This window comes from Ascaphus truei, chromosome 1, assembly GCF_040206685.1.
Source record: "Ascaphus truei isolate aAscTru1 chromosome 1, aAscTru1.hap1, whole genome shotgun sequence".
Lineage (NCBI taxonomy): Eukaryota > Metazoa > Chordata > Amphibia > Anura > Ascaphidae > Ascaphus > Ascaphus truei.
In genome coordinates, this window is record NC_134483.1 from 321,937,482 (window position 1) to 321,957,221 (window position 19,740).

The 19,740-nt window shown below is 46.8% G+C and overlaps 1 protein-coding gene across 1 annotated transcript in view; it reads right to left on the bottom strand.

Annotated features, from left to right (window-relative positions):
• BMP3 (bone morphogenetic protein 3) overlaps positions 1-19,740 on the bottom strand; it is a 45,471-nt gene that overhangs the window by 7,676 nt on the left and 18,055 nt on the right. The window contains exon 2 of the mRNA XM_075606527.1: positions 1,572-2,479. Within this exon, the coding sequence (XP_075462642.1) occupies positions 1,572-2,479 (908 nt within the window). The remainder of the gene's footprint in view (positions 1-1,571; positions 2,480-19,740) is intronic.

Consider the following 19,740-nt stretch of genomic DNA (forward strand, 5'->3'; position numbering starts at 1 on the left):
AAGTACCCACCCTGGGGCCTCTTTGGTGGGTGCCTATGTGATAATCAGACATTTCTCTATCTGCCACACCAGTGTCCAAAAAATTTGCCAACCATTTTTTTTCCCTTTGGTTCACAGAAATGGAAGGCCCTTGGCGTACAAATGTAAGTGGTATGTACTAAAAATTAATGCTACTTTAATAGCTGCTCAATTATGTATTAGGGGAGTGGTTGGTTGACATCAACGAGTCATACATAAGTGAAGAGTGTTGAAAAAAAATCCCTAATTACAATAAAGTATTGTTGTTGCTGCTTTCAAAAAGACCATTCTTTGTTCCACTAGAAAGCAGGGTTACTTTTGGCAGCTAACTTTATTGTAACTTCAATATAAGTTGAACTGAAAAGGGTCTTTGTGTCTAATTATTAATGTCTCCCGGCTACAAAAGTAGGGTAAACAATTGCATTGAAATTTGTGGGATTTCCCTCTTTGACAGATCTACAGTAGTGCAGTGATTTTGCATCAGTTTTTCCCCAGTTATGCCGCCGATCGGCTTTGATAAATGATCCCCTCCTGTACAGTATGTATCAAGGCAAATGTGCACCATATGTATCAAAGAAAAACAAAACATAGATATCAAAAAGATTTTTTCTATGATATATCTGGTGCAATTTTTTCCCCCCAGAATTGCACCAATTTTGCCTTGATACATAAGGCTACGCTTATAGTGCCGGTGACGGCGACGCAACGACGATGGCGACGTCAGCCTATGGTCGCTGGAAAAATCAAACTGAGATGACTTACAGCGATCGCAAACAAGCCATTGCACCGTCGCGCTTACTATAAGCGCACGCGATAGCGGCAATGCATTTGTTTAGACGCGACGTCGCTGTCGCCGGCACTATAAGCGCAGCCTTAGGGGTATGTATCAAGATCTCCAGGAAACAAAATGGGGGACAAACTGGAGCAAGAAATCAACACCTTATTTATCAAAGCCAAAAATATTGACATATTATTCTTGATCTGGTATAGTTTTTTTTAGCTGGTTTTGCAGCCTGAAGGTTATGGTATAGTACATAATCCCATAGGTCCCAACGTTTATTCTTTAGATATGCAGGACTAGAGTGGCATGCAATGCTTTCCTCTATACCAGGTTCAAAGGTTTAAAATGAGCTGATCTAAAACTGACCCGGCTGCTGGAGCACTGGAATGAGACATAAGTAAAAAGTGTGAAATGTGGAAAAAAAAACGAATGCAAAGAGCTGAAGAGCATGAACTACAATGAGCGGACAAAAGTTCATGCTTTACTACCTAAAGAAGCATTAATGTTTGGATACTGTACAAGAAAATCTGCACATAAACTTCAGTTTTTATATCTCACTATTTTAACAACTACCATTATAGAACAGACATAAAAATATTACTTATTTATGGCTTCAGAGGGCTTCCTAATAAAACAGCTGGGATTTTTTATTGATTAAAAAAAAAATGTACAGTTCATAAAAAAGAGATGCACTTTCCTGCCCAGCACTGTATGAAAAAAATATATAGATATAAAAGGCAGTGTAAAAATGCTATAATATTTTTTACAGTACCTTTGGCATTGGGAACTTGCATGCACCTGAGCAGTAATATGCGTCAAAGGAAGGAGGGTAAATAATCCAATCAATCCAGCCGATGTCTGCAAAATCTACTTTAAGATAGCGTCGTGCACAGTTTTGTGGTTCGTTCCACTGCTTCCTCGCGTTCTTCAGCGTTTGTTCATCAAACTGGAGTTTTTGGCTCTTCTGCCGGCCGCTCTTTCTCGGCTTCTTTTTACCTTTCCCTTTCTCAGCTGGCCGTGCTTGAAGAGTTTTGTACAGTTTCCTTTCATCCCATCCCTCTTCATCTTCATCCTCACTGTACTGATATTCTGCTCCTGGAAGCTCATTGTTTTGTAAAGGCAACAGGATATCGGTGGAGCGTCTTCTTCTGTGCTCAACCAGTCCTGCCTTATGATGTCTCTCTAGTTTGTGGGTTAGAGGATTTCGTTGCCCATGTAAGTTCGAAACAACACTGTCTGGTTCAGATATGGCAGAATCATTGGCATAAACCAAAATGTAAGGTTTGAGACTTAATGTCTGTCTCCTTCTGTGATTTGGAGTATCTAGTGTTATGTTGATTCCAATGAGAGCCTCACCATAGTGCTTTGCCTCACGTAGCAACTGGGTGATATCCTTCCATTGCCAGAAAGGGAAGTCCCGATGGGATGTGGATATGTTGATAACGAAATTGCCCAGGACTCGAGTCTGGCTCTCGACAGAGGTGAAGCTCCACACGGTTAGATCTAAGGTGAACTCCGGCTTCCTGTGTCCATGACGAGGACAGGATAGGGAATAAGGGCATCTATGGCTGGTGTTTTGCAGATCCCCAAGGTAAAAATGTAGGGTAGCTGAAAGAATGTTTTCAGATTTCGTCAGCGAGGTCAAGTTAAAAATATGTAGATTTTTATTCTCTATGTCCCCTGGGGAAAAAAAATGAAAACATATTCAGAAAGCAACATTCAAACTCTGTATTTAGGATTTTAATATCTAAAAAACAAAACATGAAAAGGATGAGCAAAGCGTGGGGGGAGGGGTAGGTCATACAAAATATTAAACAACCTTGCAATATGTTAATCCAAGTAACAAGTATTTCCAGCAAACACATTTGTCCGGCATTCACTAAACCCTGTTAAAGTGGCGTTAATATCACACACGGTAATAACGCGCAAGGGTAGATAGTTAGAGGGGATGCCAATTCTTGGTTAAATTAACCAATCAGATTGGTTAAATCAAGCATCCAAACTGATTGGCTGATTTAAGTTCATGTTAATATCAACCAATTATGTGAGGGTTACAGCTCCACTTTTTTTCGGGGCACATAGAAAAATTCTTTAGTTAGGGTGACCAGATGTCCCGGTTTAGCTGGAACAGTGCCATTGTTTTGTCTTCTGTCCCGACTTCCCAAAATGTATAGAAATGTACGTTTTTTGGCTGGCAGCTGCACTTGCCGTGTCTCCCTGGAAAAATATGGCCACCCTATCTTTAGTACATACCATTTATGCCTAGTGCAGTCCATTTCTGTGCACCAAAAACTGATGGCGCAGATTGAGACATTTCAGGTTAGTTCATTGGTGCACACACGCACAATTTAAAATTACATTTCCGTGTGCCAATTTCGCACCAAAAAAAGCCATTTGTGACACAGTACACAGCCCTTAAAATCTCTTAATGCATGATTGCAGGTTCAGTTTGTATTCAGTTGGCATTGCAACAGAAAGCTCCATTTTAATTTAGCAACGTATACTGGAGCAACAAAATAAAGAAAGATGTAACCATGTTTTACGGCTGAATCATAATTAAAAATGACTATGCAAATGTTTAGTCCTACAAACATGGAATATATCATACATATTGCATTTGAGCTAATATAAGCTTCAATCAGCATTTCAAGCAACATTTTATAACTTCTTTTTTTAGAAGAGTTAAGTGGAAATAGCCGTGTTAGTCCAGTTGTGATAGTGCTGAGTAAATAAGTACTTCAGTATTAGGGGTACCTTTTATATTTGGACTAACAATTGATATTATAAGACAAGCTTTCCAGAGTTCTCCTCTCTTCCTCAGGTCAAACAATGGCTTCCATGAGGAAGAACGTTTCTGCATGTACAGTAGAGATGTTCTGTAGCGGCCGGAAGCGAGATATTTAATACGAGATTTAATGCAGCTATATTTTAAACAAATTCAACTGTGAGTGATATTTACATAACGTATACAATATTTATCTTGCTATTTGTGAGATCTTAACATATTAAAGTGTATAATAACACGTGCTACTGTATATCTATACGGTTATTAAAAAGTAAAGCCTATGATCACCTGGTGGATAGTAATTTTACTTGTTATTACCTGATATAGCCAATGTCATGATCTCCGCTGTAGCATCTTAACCTCGTCCTTTTCTCATGAATACATAAATGAGATACCATGAACTCCATGGACCAAATACATAAATAAGCCTACACAGAAAGTTAAACGTGCAATCATATCCAGCGTATCTATGACCTAAATACATCATATGAAAGAGTAGCTAATCACAAATACTACCCTTTTTTTAAAAAAAAGGAGGAATTCATGCTATTTTTGCATTTTTTTAACACAGGTTTAAAGCAGGGGGTCTCCAGAGCTCAATCCCATTTATTTCAGCTCCGGAGCCACTCCGGGTGAGCTAGGGGGAGCTTGGTAACGTGAACCCTGCTAGCTGAGCAGCTACTGGCACCCCCCTATGGAGGTATCTCTGGAAGCAAGGGTTCTATGGAGCTGAAATTAATGGGGTTCAGTTCCAAAGACCCCCGGCTTCAATCCTATGTAAAAAAAAAACGGCTTGGGTTGTTTCTTTAAAATCTGCTGAGTTCTTAAAGTGACTGCACTTTATTGGCAATTGCCAATTACACAATTGCAATGATTAACTAAAAGGCTCAATGTCATTACTGGTGACCATTTTAACATTGCAATAAGCAGGAGCAGAAACATCAAAGTAGAAACAAACTCTGGAAAAGGAGAGTGTTGACTCTTGTATTTTTTTAATTACATAAGCCGGGAATTATCCTGTAACAAACTACAATAACCAAGGCAGATCTTCTCTAGGAAAATTTTCCATTCGTATAATTAAACATTACATTCATCAATGAGATGAATTGCTGAATTAATGAAGGCATGCTAAATGATGTGTTTTTCAGGCTACCGCAAGTTTTATATACAATGAAAGAGGTGGAGTATGTGCGCGTGAGCTTAACAGCAATCTACTGTAGATGTGGCTCTTTAATGAAGAGAGTTTTGAAGGCTGCCTTAAAGGCAGGGAGGAACAAACAAGCATGATGGTGCAAAGAGGGAACTTCAAATACCAGTTACTAGAAAATCCTCAATGACATGGCAATGAGACTGGGTGGGAGACATAAGGGGGGAGGAGGGGGAGTGGATAGCAGAGGGCATGTAGGGAAAGTGCTTTCACTTGGCAGATTAGGTGTTTGTTCAAAGGATATGGGACCCTTACGTATTTAATTGCTTACTCAGCCTACTGAGATATATATGTGACTGACTAAGTAATAGTAAGTGAAGTCCGATAAGCCGAAAGATGGACTGACTGAAATAGGAAATTACATAGGAAATCAACATGTTTCAGCATTGTGACCATTTCTGAAGGAAAGAGAGGTACCGTACATTTGAACAGTAATACAAAGGATGTATTGAGGGCAAGTAGAGGGAGGAATAAAATATATTACCTAAGAGTCACCCAGCGAGGTGGAGCCAAAGTCGGTAGAGGGCACAGAACTCTCATAACTAAAGTAAGAATCAAGGGATGTGTTTGTGAAAGAGTGTTCCTGTAGAGGGCATCTTTGAGATTAGGGTAATGCATTCATATTTGGACAGATTTTTATATATATATAAGACATCCCTTTGAAAAAGTTGGCCGTGACTGACGAAACGCGCCAGGGAGCGTCATTACGTCAGACGCACTGACATTGAAGTCAATACTAAGCGCTGGAGCGGACCCATCCATGCGCAAGTGCTACAGAGACCTACACCATACGGAACTACTTTCTTGGACTTTCAAACAGCACACCAGCCCTGGAAATCTGCGGGGACGTCGATCCTTCACCAACGGAGCCTGGGATTGCCCCAAGAGCTTGCAGTCTTAACCGGATGGTGGTGATTATTATCACATATGCTTGATTTTATTGTACTTTTGTAAGTGCGTTTTTTACCCCCCCTCCCCCCTTCCCCTCATTAAATCTACAATTTTACGCTATGGGCGTGCGCTCTCTCCTCTTTTTTTCCTTTTATATATATATATATATATATATATACACACATATATATTTGATATATTTGCAGTGTGTAGATGTATAAACATTAGAATGACCACATGAGAAAGGGAGTAGGAAGAGTATTGGTTGGGGGCTAATATCATTGGGACAAGATGTGTAAGAAAACAGAGAAAAGAAGACATAACATATATTCCCAGATACTATGGTATAGGAATAGACAGAATTGGGAAGAAAGGGTGTTTATGGTACTATCTCTTTATCTCTACTGATGTTGTCATACTGAGTAATGTGTATTTGGCTTTTTAGAAAGGGTGTCTGCCATTTGAACAGAATAATAAAAAATTGTGGTGATTTAGGTTAAGGTAAGTGTATAGACAGAATATTATGAAAGTGGTTAACATATGCTAAAGCTCTAATGGGGTAAAGTAAAATGTTCTAAATGACTACAGCACAACAAATAAAAATACTAGGTGTGCGCACATTCGTATGTCTCAGACATGTCTGCAACCCTGCCTTTCCCCATTATCTCTTAGCATAGTGTTTTCACTACAGCCAGGGATACTGGGTAATCACATGCAAATGGGCACTCATAGTGAGCCACTTTTTGCTAGCGCAACCCAGCATTTGTGGAGTTACTGGTTACTAGTGCAATACAGCATTTGTGGGGTTCTGTGTTTAGGTCAACTATGGGTGAACAGACCCTAATGGTACTGTAACTTTCCACAGTACTGCTCACTCCATTCCTGAGGCATGTACTGTATTCAATGTACAACTTGGAAGGAGTTTGTGCTAATAAGTACATCCATCCCATATTATATTCCATTACTGATTCAACAAAAGTTTAATTTGCAGAACGTTAATTTTATAGAGAAGTCCTAGTTGTACAAGACCATGGATACTACTCCAATACAAAAAGAAAACATACTTTTTTTTTCATCCATCTTGCTAAGCTCCCTTCATGGACTGTGACTGCGCCCACACTGGCGAAACTGGCAGAAACACGGACTCTGATGTTAAGAAACACTGGGGAGCTGTAAAGTTGAGCTGTGTGGAAAATATATGTAAAGTACAGCATGTGTACATTCAAATGAACTGGAAACAACCCAAAGAATGCAAGAACCAGGCTCTCCAGTTCATTCATAGACACCATGTGCCTGATCTTTTATAACCTACTCATATGCATGTTTTATTAGTACAGTGCGCCAAACCTTCATCTTGTGCTAGGAATCAGAATGCAGTGCCATCTTAATAATAACACTCATAATAAACAAGGAACACCCTGTTGTCATTTTATTTATACAATTACACTGTATAGGATGCTATATTGAAGTAATGTCCTCTCCAGAACACAGAGCTTTAAACTACTTATTGTCCACAGGTTAAGCCATGGTACATTAATCCAGTCAGGGTGTTAATTGATAAGTAAAGCACTATTCTATTGGATTATAACAATACATTCAAGTTTATTTTTTATTTTTTTTCAGTAACATAGTTTGTACTATGGCTTTCAAAGTTTCTGTGAAACAGGGTTCTTTTGATATATAAAAAAACACAGGTTTATTTTTTTATGTCTGAATAATTTGTCTTCGTTTTGCTGCTACTGTATGCTTTATTAATGCTCATTTTACAAAAACTAAAAAAATCAATCGTACTTTTTTTAATTTATTTTTATAACTGGCGCCGTTTTTAAGTGCTATTATTGCCCCAGCTTTTCACACTTCAGTGGAATTGTTGATTTCCATATTCAGTAGCTAATTTAAAATAAACTCTGAACTGGGTTGCTTGCAGAAAAGCAAAGGTGTAGTTAAAGCAGCACTCCAAGCTGCCGTTTTTTTCTTTCAATATATATATATTTTTCCCTTTATTATGTGCATCAATACAATCCACACATGATAAGTAATTAGCTGTTCATCCTAATTACTGTTTCAGAAGAGGAAAGAGATGTGACTTTGTAAATGGTTGCTATAGAAACACAAAATGCTTGTTACATTATAATACATAAAAAATGTCATTCAGAGTTGTTTTTTTTTTTTTTTTTGCTACAAGTATTTTCTCATAGTACAGAACGGATTTATTTTTTAAAACACACACACACACACACACACATGTAGGGTATTGCTTAGTCTGCAGTTTTAAAGGAATATGGTGGTTGTATCACAGCTTTCTGTAAAAAAAATACTAAATGGATTCAGACAATTCAAATAATTAATGTATAAGAGACAAGAAAGAGTGTTTGCTTTGCATTCATTGGCTGCTTGATTTTATTCATATTACATTTTGAAGCAAGGAGGGGAACTAGTAAAGCGTCAATCCAATGTAGCCCCAGTGCTAGGATCATTTTTGGTGTGCACCTACTTTTCACACTGAAAAAGAGCAGCACAATATGTCAAGATCCTAAAAAGTGTGTATTATATATGCATAATGTAACAATCAATATGTTTTTTTGTGCTGCTGTTAATTTGTTAATCAACTTTTTTGCATTCGATGCAGACTGTTTCATGCAATGAAAGTGACAGAATATGACAGTACAGACAGGGCCGGTGCAAGGGTATTTGGCATTCTAGGCGAACCTTAAGCAGTGAGATCCCTCTGCCCTCTCAAGCCCCCCCATTCCTCCCCCAACCCCCCCCTCCCACCCCACCTGCCCTCCAAAGAAAATATTTTCCCGGATCTTTTGTATGTCAGTTGGACTTGCCCAACACAATCCTCTCTCTCTCTACCCCTTCTCCTTTCTATCCCCCCTCCACCACTCCTCTCTCTCCCCCCCACTCTCTCCCACCACACCCCTCTCTCTCTCCCACCACACCCCTCCCTCCCCCACCATTCTCTCCCTAACCTCCACACCTCTCTCCCCCCCAACCTTTCTTTCTCCCCCCATCCCTCTCTCCCAACCCTCTCTCCCAACCCATCCCTCTTTCTCTCGCACCCCACCCCTTTCTCTCCCACCCCATCCCTCTCTCACCTCCCCAACCCTCTCTCATGCCCCCCACCCCTCTTACCTCCCTCCACCTCTCTGTCATTCCCTCCACCCTTTCAAACCCCCACCCCTCTCCCCCCACCCTCACTCTCTCCCACCACACCCCTCTCTCTCCACCACACCTCTCCCTCTCCACCCTCCCTTCTCTCTAAACTCCACACCTCTTTCTCCCCTCAAACCTTTCTCTCTCCCCCATCCCTCTCTCCTACCCCACCCCCTCTCCCACACCAACCCCCTTTTGCTCCCACCCCACCCTTCTCTCTCTCCTCCACCACAGCTCTCTCACCCCAACCCTCTCTCACCCCCTCCACCTCTCTGTTATTCCCCCACACCCCCTCTCTCACCCCCCTATTATTCCATTTTTACACCCCCCCCTGCCCTTCGTTTTTGCACCCCTCTCCCCCTCCATTTTTTCCTCCCCCTCCCATTTTTGCAACCCCTCCTGTCCCCGTCCCGTCGTCCCCCCCTCCACTGACCTGAATAGTAGTTCCTGCTGCAGTGGAGAGACAGAGATAAGCAGCCTGTTCTGCTCCCAGCCTCTGCTGCTGCCCCCCGACTCTCCCCCAACATGTGCCGCCCTAGGCCTAGTGGTTGCATCGGCCTTGAATACAGGACTATAATCTGATACATCACTTTATAATCTGCAGACCAGGTAATTCCTCATTTCTACTAAAATCACAAGATAATTAACACAGTGCAAAATACCTTGATGTGTTGCCACAAAAAGATGATGTTCAAATTGCCTCTCTAATCATCAATTTATGGAAGAGAGTAAATTGTATCTTCTGGTACATTTCTTATATAAATAAAACTCCCGGCATTTGTGTACAGCTGGAAATTGAAGAGTAAAACTTTGACATGAAAGAACGTCCCCAATGAATGGTATTGGTACAATATACTAAATAATTGACATGACAGGACAACAGGACAAATTACTACCAAATATGCTGCTTGAAGTCAATTGTGGCTTTCGCTAAGGGCAAACCGGAGCAACTGCCCACACTGTACGGGCCCCCCAAATTGAGTTAATGCTGTGCTATTTACATGACAGCTTATTTTAGTGTATGTTTCTAAGTGTGATTATTGTTCTAATAGTGAATATTAATTACACTGAATGTATTATGATACTTTCATTGTCGCTTCATCGACAGGGTAAAGTGAAATTTAAAACAGAAATGCAAACCTACAAAGGGCCCCCAATGACTCTCTTGCCCCCAAGAAGCCTCAGGCCACCAGAATGCAGTATACATGTACTACTAAAGCAATCTGGATTTATTATCTGTGCAATGATAATAATGTATCAACTACTGCAAAAGACTGCAAACATTTATTAGCATCACTTTGGTGCCTAAAACCACCTAAACAATATCCTATGAGGCCAATTTCCACTCTCTCGCAAATATTTATGCCCTATTCATTTGAGGTTTTAGGTTCCCTATTTAAACATGCTGTGAAGCAGTTTCCCCAGGGCGGAGAAGATTATAGTCCCATTCATTTAATGGAGATGATCAGAGCCGTTTTAACAATATTTATGGCCCTGGGTTAAGTGTAAATTGTGGGCCGCACCCACAAAGGTCACATGTAACTACAAATACAGTATGTTTTTAATTGAACAACATTCAAAACTGTTATTGAAATCCTGCAAATATTACTACAAACACAACATTTTATTTATCTACTTGTGTCTGTATTTTTGGAGAAACATTATCTTTGAATAAAAAAAACATATTAAAAGTTAGGCAACAATATACTGTTGTAATCACACCCCCCAATTTTATTTTTTAAACAACTAATAATTAAGTAATGTTTGCTGTGTTCAGCTACAACTACGAATTTAAAATAACATTTTAGGCCATAGTATTTGGGGAGCCTCTGAAAAGTCAGGCCCCTGTGTACTGCCCAGTTAGCCCATGCCTGAAGATGCCACTGGAGAGGATTTATTCTCCAGCACTGGGGAGCTGCTTTACAGCCACTATTAAACAGGGCCTAATTATTCTATAACTGGAAACAATAAGTGACCAGTAGGTGTCACTGCATTCTAAACCATTCAACAACCACAGTGCATAAGCCACAAGTTAATAGCTTAATCCAGTGGTTTTTGGTTAAGGCAGGGGGGCGCAAACTTTTTTCCCTGTGCCCCCCCCCCCTGCCGGATGTCCCCCTCTCTGCGCGCCTCCCTCCCTCCTCCTCCTCACCTTGATTCCCGGCGTCTGGACGTCATGATGTCACGTTGCCATAGGAACATGACGTCACATGACCCCGCAGCGTCCTTTGATGCCACGTTGCCATGGCGACCTGTCTCCAGGTGCCGGCTGAATCACGGTAAGTGAGGTTTACAGCAGCCCTGCAGCCCCCGGCACTTAATTTAAGTGCCTTCGGGAAGTGCGCGGGGCCTCTGTAAACCCCGAACCCACCGCCGGTAATCTCGCGCCCCCCACTTTGCGCACCGCTGGGTTAAGGAACCCTAGAATTAGATTGTGAAATTCTGGGGAACCCCAACTCTCTCTCCCTCCCCACACCCCGTCTCTCTTCATGCGTCTTTCCCTCCCATCCAGTCTCTCTTCCCCTCTTATACTCCCCTCTCTATCTTTTCCCCATTACACTCTCTCCCTCTTCCCCTCTTATGCTCTTTTCCCTCCTTACACCTTCCCCCCTTACACTCTCTCCTTCTCTCTTCCCCCTCACAATATCCTCCTCTCTCTTCCCCCTGTACATGCTCCCCATCTCTCTTCTTCCCCCTCACTCTTTCTTTCCCCTCTCCCCATACACAATACCCCTCCACCCTTCTATTTAAAAGACACCCATTCCCTCTTATCTTATCCTTCTGTCGACCGGAAGTTGGACACGATTTAGGAAGAGGGAGAGGAAAGATCGCAGTGACCGGGGTGCTGCTGAGATGGGAAGCCGCTGGGGCAGTGCTACATGGGGTGCTGCTGAGCTGGGAAGCCTCTGGGGCAGTGCTACATGGGGTGCTGCTGAGCTGGGACGCCGCTGGGGCAGTGCTACATGGGGTGCTGCTGAGCTGGGAAGCCTCTGGGGCAGTGCTACATGGGGTGCTGCTGAGATGGGAAGCCGCTGGGGCAGTGCTACATGGGGTGCTGCTGAGCTGGGAAGCCGCTGGGGCAGTGCTACATGGGGTGCTGCTGAGCTGGGAAGCCTCTGGGGCAGTGCTACATGGGGTGCTGCTGAGCTGGGAAGCCTCTGGGGCAGTGCTACATGGGGTGCTGCTGAGCTGGGAAGCCTCTGGGGCAGTGCTACATGGGGTGCTGCTGAGCTGGGAAGCCTCTGGGGCAGTGCTACATGGGGTGCTGCTGAGCTGGGAAGCCTCTGGGGCAGTGCTACATGGGGTGCTGCTGAGCTGGGACGCCGCTGGGGCAGTGCTACATGGGGTGCTGCTGAGCTGGGACGCCGCTGGGGCAGTGCTACATGGGGTGCTGCTGAGCTGGGAAGCCTCTGGGGCAGTGCTACATGGGGTGCTGCTGAGCTGGGAAGCCTCTGGGGCAGTGCTACATGGGGTGCTGCTGAGCTGGGAAGCCTCTGGGGCAGTGCTACATGGGGTGCTGCTGAGCTGGGAAGCCGCTGGGGCAGTGCTACATGGGGTGCTGCTGAGCTGGGAAGCCGCTGGGGCAGTGCTACATGGGGTGCTGCTGAGCTGGGAAGCCTCTGGGGCAGTGCTACATGGGGTGCTGCTGAGATGGGAAGCCGCTGGGGCAGTGCTACATGGGGTGCTGCTGAGATGGGAAGCCGCTGGGGCAGTGCTACATGGGGTGCTGCTGAGATGGGAAGCCGCTGGGGCAGTGCTACATGGGGTGCTGCTGAGATGGGAAGCCGCTGGGGCAGTGCAACATGGGGTGCTGCTGAGATGGGAAGCCTCTGGGGCAGTGCTACATGGGGTGCTGCTGAGCTGGGAAGCCGCTCGAGCAGTGCTACATGGGGTGCTGCTGAGCTGGGAAGCCTCTGGGGCAGTGCTACATGGGGTGCTGCTGAGCTGGGAAGCCTCTGGGGCAGTGCTACATGGGGTGCTGCTGAGCTGGGAAGCCGCTGGGGCAGTGCTACATGGGGTGCTGCTGAGCTGGGAAGCCGCTGGGGCAGTGCTACATGGGGTGCTGCTGAGATGGGAAGCCGCTGGGGCAGTGCTACGTGGGGTGCTGCTGAGATGGGAAGCCGCTGGGGCAGTGCAACATGGGGTGCTGCTGAGATGGGAAGCCTCTGGGGCAGTGCTACATGGGGTGCTGCTGAGCTGGGAAGCCGCTGGGGCAGTGCTACATGGGGTGCTGCTGAGCTGGGAAGCCGCTCGAGCAGTGCTACATGGGGTGCTGCTGAGCTGGGACGCCGCTGGGGCAGTGCTACATGGGGTGCTGCTGAGCTGGGAAGCCTCTGGGGCAGTGCTACATGGGGTGCTGCTGAGATGGGAAGCCTCTGGGGCAGTGCTACATGGGGTGCTGCTGAGCTGGGAAGCCGCTGGGGCAGTGCTACATGGGGTGCTGCTGAGCTGGGAAGCCGCTGGGGCAGTGCTACATGGGGTGCTGCTGAGCTGGGAAGCCTCTGGGGCAGTGCTACATGGGGTGCTGCTGAGCTGGGAAGCCGCTGGGGCAGTGCTACATGGGGTGCTGCTGAGCTGGGAAGCCTCTGGGGCAGTGCTACATGGGGTGCTGCTGAGCTGGGACGCCGCTGGGGCAGTGCTACATGGGGTGCTGCTGAGCTGGGAAGCCTCTGGGGCAGTGCTACATGGGGTGCTGCTGAGCTGGGACGCCGCTGGGGCAGTGCTACATGGGGTGCTGCTGAGATGGGAAGCCTCTGGGGCAGTGCTACATGGGGTGCTGCTGAGATGGGAAGCCGCTGGGGCAGTGCAACATGGGGTGCTGCTGAGATGGGAAGCCTCTGGGGCAGTGCTACATGGGGTGCTGCTGAGCTGGGAAGCCGCTGGGGCAGTGCTACATGGGGTGCTGCTGAGCTGGGAAGCCGCTGGGGCAGTGCTACATGGGGTGCTGCTGAGATGGGAAGCCTCTGGGGCAGTGCTACATGGGGTGCTGCTGAGCTGGGACGCCGCTGGGGCAGTGCTACATGGGGTGCTGCTGAGCTGGGAAGCCTCTGGGGCAGTGCTACATGGGGTGCTGCTGAGATGGGAAGCCTCTGGGGCAGTGCTACATGGGGTGCTGCTGAGCTGGGAAGCCGCTGGGGCAGTGCTACATGGGGTGCTGCTGAGCTGGGAAGCCGCTGGGGCAGTGCTACATGGGGTGCTGCTGAGCTGGGAAGCCTCTGGGGCAGTGCTACATGGGGTGCTGCTGAGCTGGGACGCCGCTGGGGCAGTGCAACATGGGGTGCTGCTGAGATGGGAAGCCTCTGGGGCAGTGCTACATGGGGTGCTGCTGAGCTGGGAAGCCTCTGGGGCAGTGCTACATGGGGTGCTGCTGAGCTGGGAAGCCGCTGGGGCAGTGCTACATGGGGTGCTGCTGAGCTGGGAAGCCGCTGGGGCAGTGCTACGTGGGGTGCTGCTGAGATGGGAAGCCGCTGGGGCAGTGCTACATGGGGTGCTGCTGAGCTGGGAAGCCTCTGGGGCAGTGCTACATGGGGTGCTGCTGAGCTGGGACGCCGCTGGGGCAGTGCTACATGGGGTGCTGCTGAGCTGGGAAGCCGCTGGGGCAGTGCTACATGGGGTGCTGCTGAGCTGGGAAGCCTCTGGGGCAGTGCTACATGGGGTGCTGCTGAGCTGGGACGCCGCTGGGGCAGTGCTACATGGGGTGCTGCTGAGCTGGGACGCCGCTGGGGCAGTGCTACATGGGGTGCTGCTGAGCTGGGACGCCGCTGGGGCAGTGCTACATGGGGTGCTGCTGAGCTGGGAAGCCGGTGGGGCAGTGCTACATGGGGTGCTGCTGAGCTGGGAAGCCTCTGGGGCAGTGCAACATGGGGTGCTGCTGAGATGGGAAGCCACTGGGGCAGTGCTACATGGGGTGCTGCTGAGATGGGACGCCGCTGGGGCAGTGCTACATGGGGTGCTGCTGAGATGGGAAGCCTCTGGGGCAGTGCTACATGGGGTGCTGCTGAGATGGGACGCCGCTGGGGCAGTGCTACATGGGGTGCTGCTGAGCTGGGAAGCCTCTGGGGCAGTGCTACATGGGGTGCTGCTGAGATGGGACGCCGCTGGGGCAGTGCTACATGGGGTGCTGCTGAGATGGGAAGCCTCTGGGGCAGTGCTACATGGGGTGCTGCTGAGATGGGACGCCGCTGGGGCAGTGCTACATGGGGTGCTGCTGAGCTGGGAAGCCTCTGGGGCAGTGCTACATGGGGTGCTGCTGAGATGGGACGCCGCTGGGGCAGTGCTACATGGGGTGCTGCTGAGCTGGGAAGCCTCTGGGGCAGTGCTACATGGGGTGCTGCTGAGCTGGGAAGCCTCTGGGGCAGTGCTACATGGGGTGCTGCTGAGCTGGGACGCCGCTGGGGCAGTGCTACATGGGGTGCTGCTGAGCTGGGACGCCGCTGGGGCAGTGCTACATGGGGTGCTGCTGAGCTGGGACGCCGCTGGGGCAGTGCTACATGGGGTGCTGCTGAGCTGGGAAGCCGCTGGGGCAGTGCTACATGGGGTGCTGCTGAGCTGGGAAGCCTCTGGGGCAGTGCAACATGGGGTGCTGCTGAGATGGGAAGCCACTGGGGCAGTGCTACATGGGGTGCTGCTGAGCTGGGACGCCGCTGGGGCAGTGCTACATGGGGTGCTGCTGAGCTGGGACGCCGCTGGGGCAGTGCTACATGGGGTGCTGCTGAGCTGGGAAGCCTCTGGGGCAGTGCTACATGGGGTGCTGCTGAGCTGGGACGCCGCTGGGGCAGTGCTACATGGGGTGCTGCTGAGCTGGGAAGCCTCTGGGGCAGTGCTACATGGGGTGCTGCTGAGCTGGGACGCCGCTGGGGCAGTGCTACATGGGGTGCTGCTGAGCTGGGAAGCCTCTGGGGCAGTGCTACATGGGGTGCTGCTGAGCTGGGAAGCCTCTGGGGCAGTGCTACATGGGGTGCTGCTGAGCTGGGAAGCCGCTGGGGCAGTGCTACATGGGGTGCTGCTGAGCTGGGAAGCCGCTGGGGCAGTGCTACATGGGGTGCTGCTGAGCTGGGAAGCCGCTGGGGCAGTGCTACATGGGGTGCTGCTGAGCTGGGAAGCCACTGGGGCAGTGCTACATGGGGTGCTGCTGAGCTGGGAAGCCTCTGGGGCAGTGCTACATGGGGTGCTGCTGAGCTGGGAAGCCGCTGGGGCAGTGCTACATGGGGTGCTGCTGAGCTGGGAAGCCTCTGGGGCAGTGCTACATGGGGTGCTGCTGAGCTGGGAAGCCGCTGGGGCAGTGCTACATGGGGTGCTGCTGAGATGGGAAGCCGCTGGGGCAGTGCAACATGGGGTGCTGCTGAGATGGGAAGCCACTGGGGCAGTGCTACATGGGGTGCTGCCGCACCGCCGGGCCAGTTGTCCCAGCACTCCCCCCGCAGGCGGAACCCCTGAGGGTGTATGGGGAACCATGGTTAGAAAATACCTTGCTTAACCACTCTCCAGCAGTGCATAGCTAAGTAGGCCTTTGACACGCTTGACCGATGTTAATGAAATATATAGAAAAAAAGCTTACTTTTTCAACACAGGAGTTTAAAGCAGCAATTTCCCCCAGAAGTCTATATAAGTTTAACTCATATAATATTAGCATTTTACTCCCTTAGAATTTCCTGTATTTTTTTTAATAAAAATTTTTAATGTGTAAAAATCCTAATTTTTTAAATCTCTAGTTTCCCAGGTAACAATGGTAATGTTTGGACTGCACTGGCCTCTGGGGAAACTTCCACTTCAGCCCCCGGAGCACTTAATATTTCAAATGCTTAAATCTCCTGAACAAGGCAAGAGATATTAAAAATAAACGCAACTGCTGCTTTAAAGTTTTTCATTAAAAAGTAGGGTAAAAAGTGGAGCAAAAAGAGCACCAGTTTTATGAATGGCAAACTGTTAATCCAATGCTATTTTTGGGCCCTACTTTTGGAACCAGGAGACATTTACACATCCACTAAAACTGAGACACATACACACATGTCCAGTAAATATATAGTGAGAGAGTATGTTGGGGAGAAAGTATTGCAAATATAAAATTGGAATTTCCCCCAGTGTTCCTTACTCAAGAAAATGATCTTTTTATAAAAACTATATTAAAGTCTCTATGAAACTGTACTCATTGTAGCCAGTGACATCAACCCCAGTAATAACACGACATGTCCTTGTATAACTCAGAATATCACTGTTTCATTTGGATTCAGTGACAATTCTAATATGTTGGAATTTATTGTAATTTATTCCACAAGATAGAACAACGTAGCAGGCTACATCTGTGTATGATATGTTAAACAAAATAATTACACAAAACAAGTGAACTAAAGCCAGTGAAATGCTAGATAACAAGGGTCTGATTCTATATGTGCCAGAGTTGCCGATTGGGCAGTTTGGGGCCGAAATTCCTATTGACCCTAAGGGGGTAATTCTAAATAGTCCAAAGCAGTCGTCCAGAACATTTTTAGTTGAAAATGATTGTCGACTTGGACAAGGATTTTCGTCCGAAAATTTCCCTAACTGCCCTTTTGGACAATATAGAATAAGGCTTTAAATTGCTCAAATCATAATTCTGAATAATTAGCAATGGGATTTTTGCTGGAAATGTGCTTAAATAACAGCCAGCGAAGTCCTTTGGACCAACCAAAAAAAATAGGCCCCCTTTCAATATAATCTCCCATTGCACAATTCTGCGATTTAAAGTTATCTTTCCAGTGAGTGCACAAATAAGAATCTCTTAAAAGAACATATCTTCTGAAGAACAGCAACATAACCCGGGCATGCCCATTTTGGATTTTCTTTACAGATTTGCAGACTCACTTACAGGATTGTCAAAGTCAATTATCTGTGAAAAGAAAACCATTGTTTCATCATCTGGCTGCAGTTCCACTTAGATACATAACATCTGCAAAACATCCAAGCCGGGCATGCTCAAGATATCTTGCTGTTCTTTCTGTGCAACAACCAATGCATTGCAGGCCCACCTGTCAGCAAAATGGTTAAAGATTTGCAGACTATTGTCAATGCCAATTATCTGGCTGTGTTCCCACTTAGATACATATGCTACATCTGCTATAATGTGAGAGCACTCCGCCCTGTAACTACCAATTTTAACTATTCTTTAATTGTTTCTAATAAGCAGCTGTGCCTCAAATGGCTTAAATTAAGATCTAAAACCCGTATTCTATCAATTGTGATGGCGTCAATCCGGTGCTATCACATGGAAAGTCCCATTGAAGTCTGTCCTGGGACCTCTTCTCTTTTCTCTTTACACACACTCTCTAGGTGACCTAATCACATCTCTTGGGTTCAAATATCACCTCTATGCTGATGGCACACAAATGTACTTTTCTACCCCTGACCTTACACCTGCTTTACAGATTAAAGTTTCTGAATGTCTCTCGGCTATATCATCCTGGGTGGCCCTCGCCGCCTTAAACTTAACATGGCAAAAACAGAGCTCCTCATACTTCGTCCCAAACCTGGGCCTATTTCCTCCTTCCACATTACTGTTGGAAGTACTATCATACACCCAATAGCCCAAGCCTGCTGCCTAAGGGTCACACTGACTCCTCTCTCACATTCTCTTCTCACATTCAAAAGTTAGCAAAAAAACTCTCGTTTTTTTGCCTCCGCAATATTACCAAGATACACCTTTTCCTCTGTTGCTCGACTGCAGAACATTTGACACGGATCCTCATTCTATCCCGTCTCGACTACTGTAACCTCCTGCTGTCTGGCCTTCCTGCCTCTCACCTGTCTCCCCTACAATCTATTCTAAATGCTGCTGCCAGAATCACTCTACTATTTCTGAAATCTCTCTCAGCATCTCCCCTGCTTAAATCCCTCTCCTGACTTCCTATCAAATCCCGTATTGATAATGTGTGTATCAAAGGGGGACTCCATTTTGTCTGCTACACACTACTCTCCTATTCACTTTTTTGCTCCTCCTTACATCTCAGCCCTAATTTCTTGCTATACACCATCCCGACTCTTGCGTTCTGCTCAAGGATGTCTTCTCTCTACCCCTTTTGTATCTAAAGCCCTCTCCCACCTTAAACCTTTGCCCCACACCTCTGGAATGCCCTTCCCCTCAATACCCAACTAGAACCCTCTCTATCCACCTTTAAGACCCACCTCAAAACACACCTGATTAAGGAAGCATACGAGTAGCTCCATGGCTGATAATTAACACCTCATACATTAACCTTGGTCCCTTGCAAACGCACTTACCAGAACACCCTCCTACAGTCTCTGTACGTTCTTCCTACCAACAAATGAGATTGTAAGCTCTTCGGAGCAGGGACTCCTTTTCCTAAATGTTACTTTTATGTCTGAAGCACTTCTCCCCTTTTATGTGTTATTTATATTATGTATATGATTGTTACGTATATTACTGCTGTGAAGCACTATGTACATTAATGGCGCTATATAAATAAAGACATACATACATAAATACATACATACATACAGCTCAACCCCGTTATAGTTCGATCCACTAAAACGCGGATCCGCTTATAACACGGTGTGAGCGTGACGCCGTATTTTAAAAGCTAATTTTTTTTAAGCTTTATTGCTAACAGATGGATGGACGGACAGACACACACACACGATACTCCCCTGCACATCACATCCCATCCCCCCTGCCCATCACATTCCCCTTTCCTGCACATCACCCCTTCCTCTACATCACATCCCCCTGCCTGCACATCATCCCCCCCTTCCTGCACGTCACCCCTTTATGCACATCACATCCTCTGCCTGCACATCCCCCCTGCCTGCACATCACCCCCCTGCACATCCCACCCCACCCCCCAGCCCCTCATATCCCCCCTTCCTGCACATAAACACACAAACATACACACACACACACCTCTC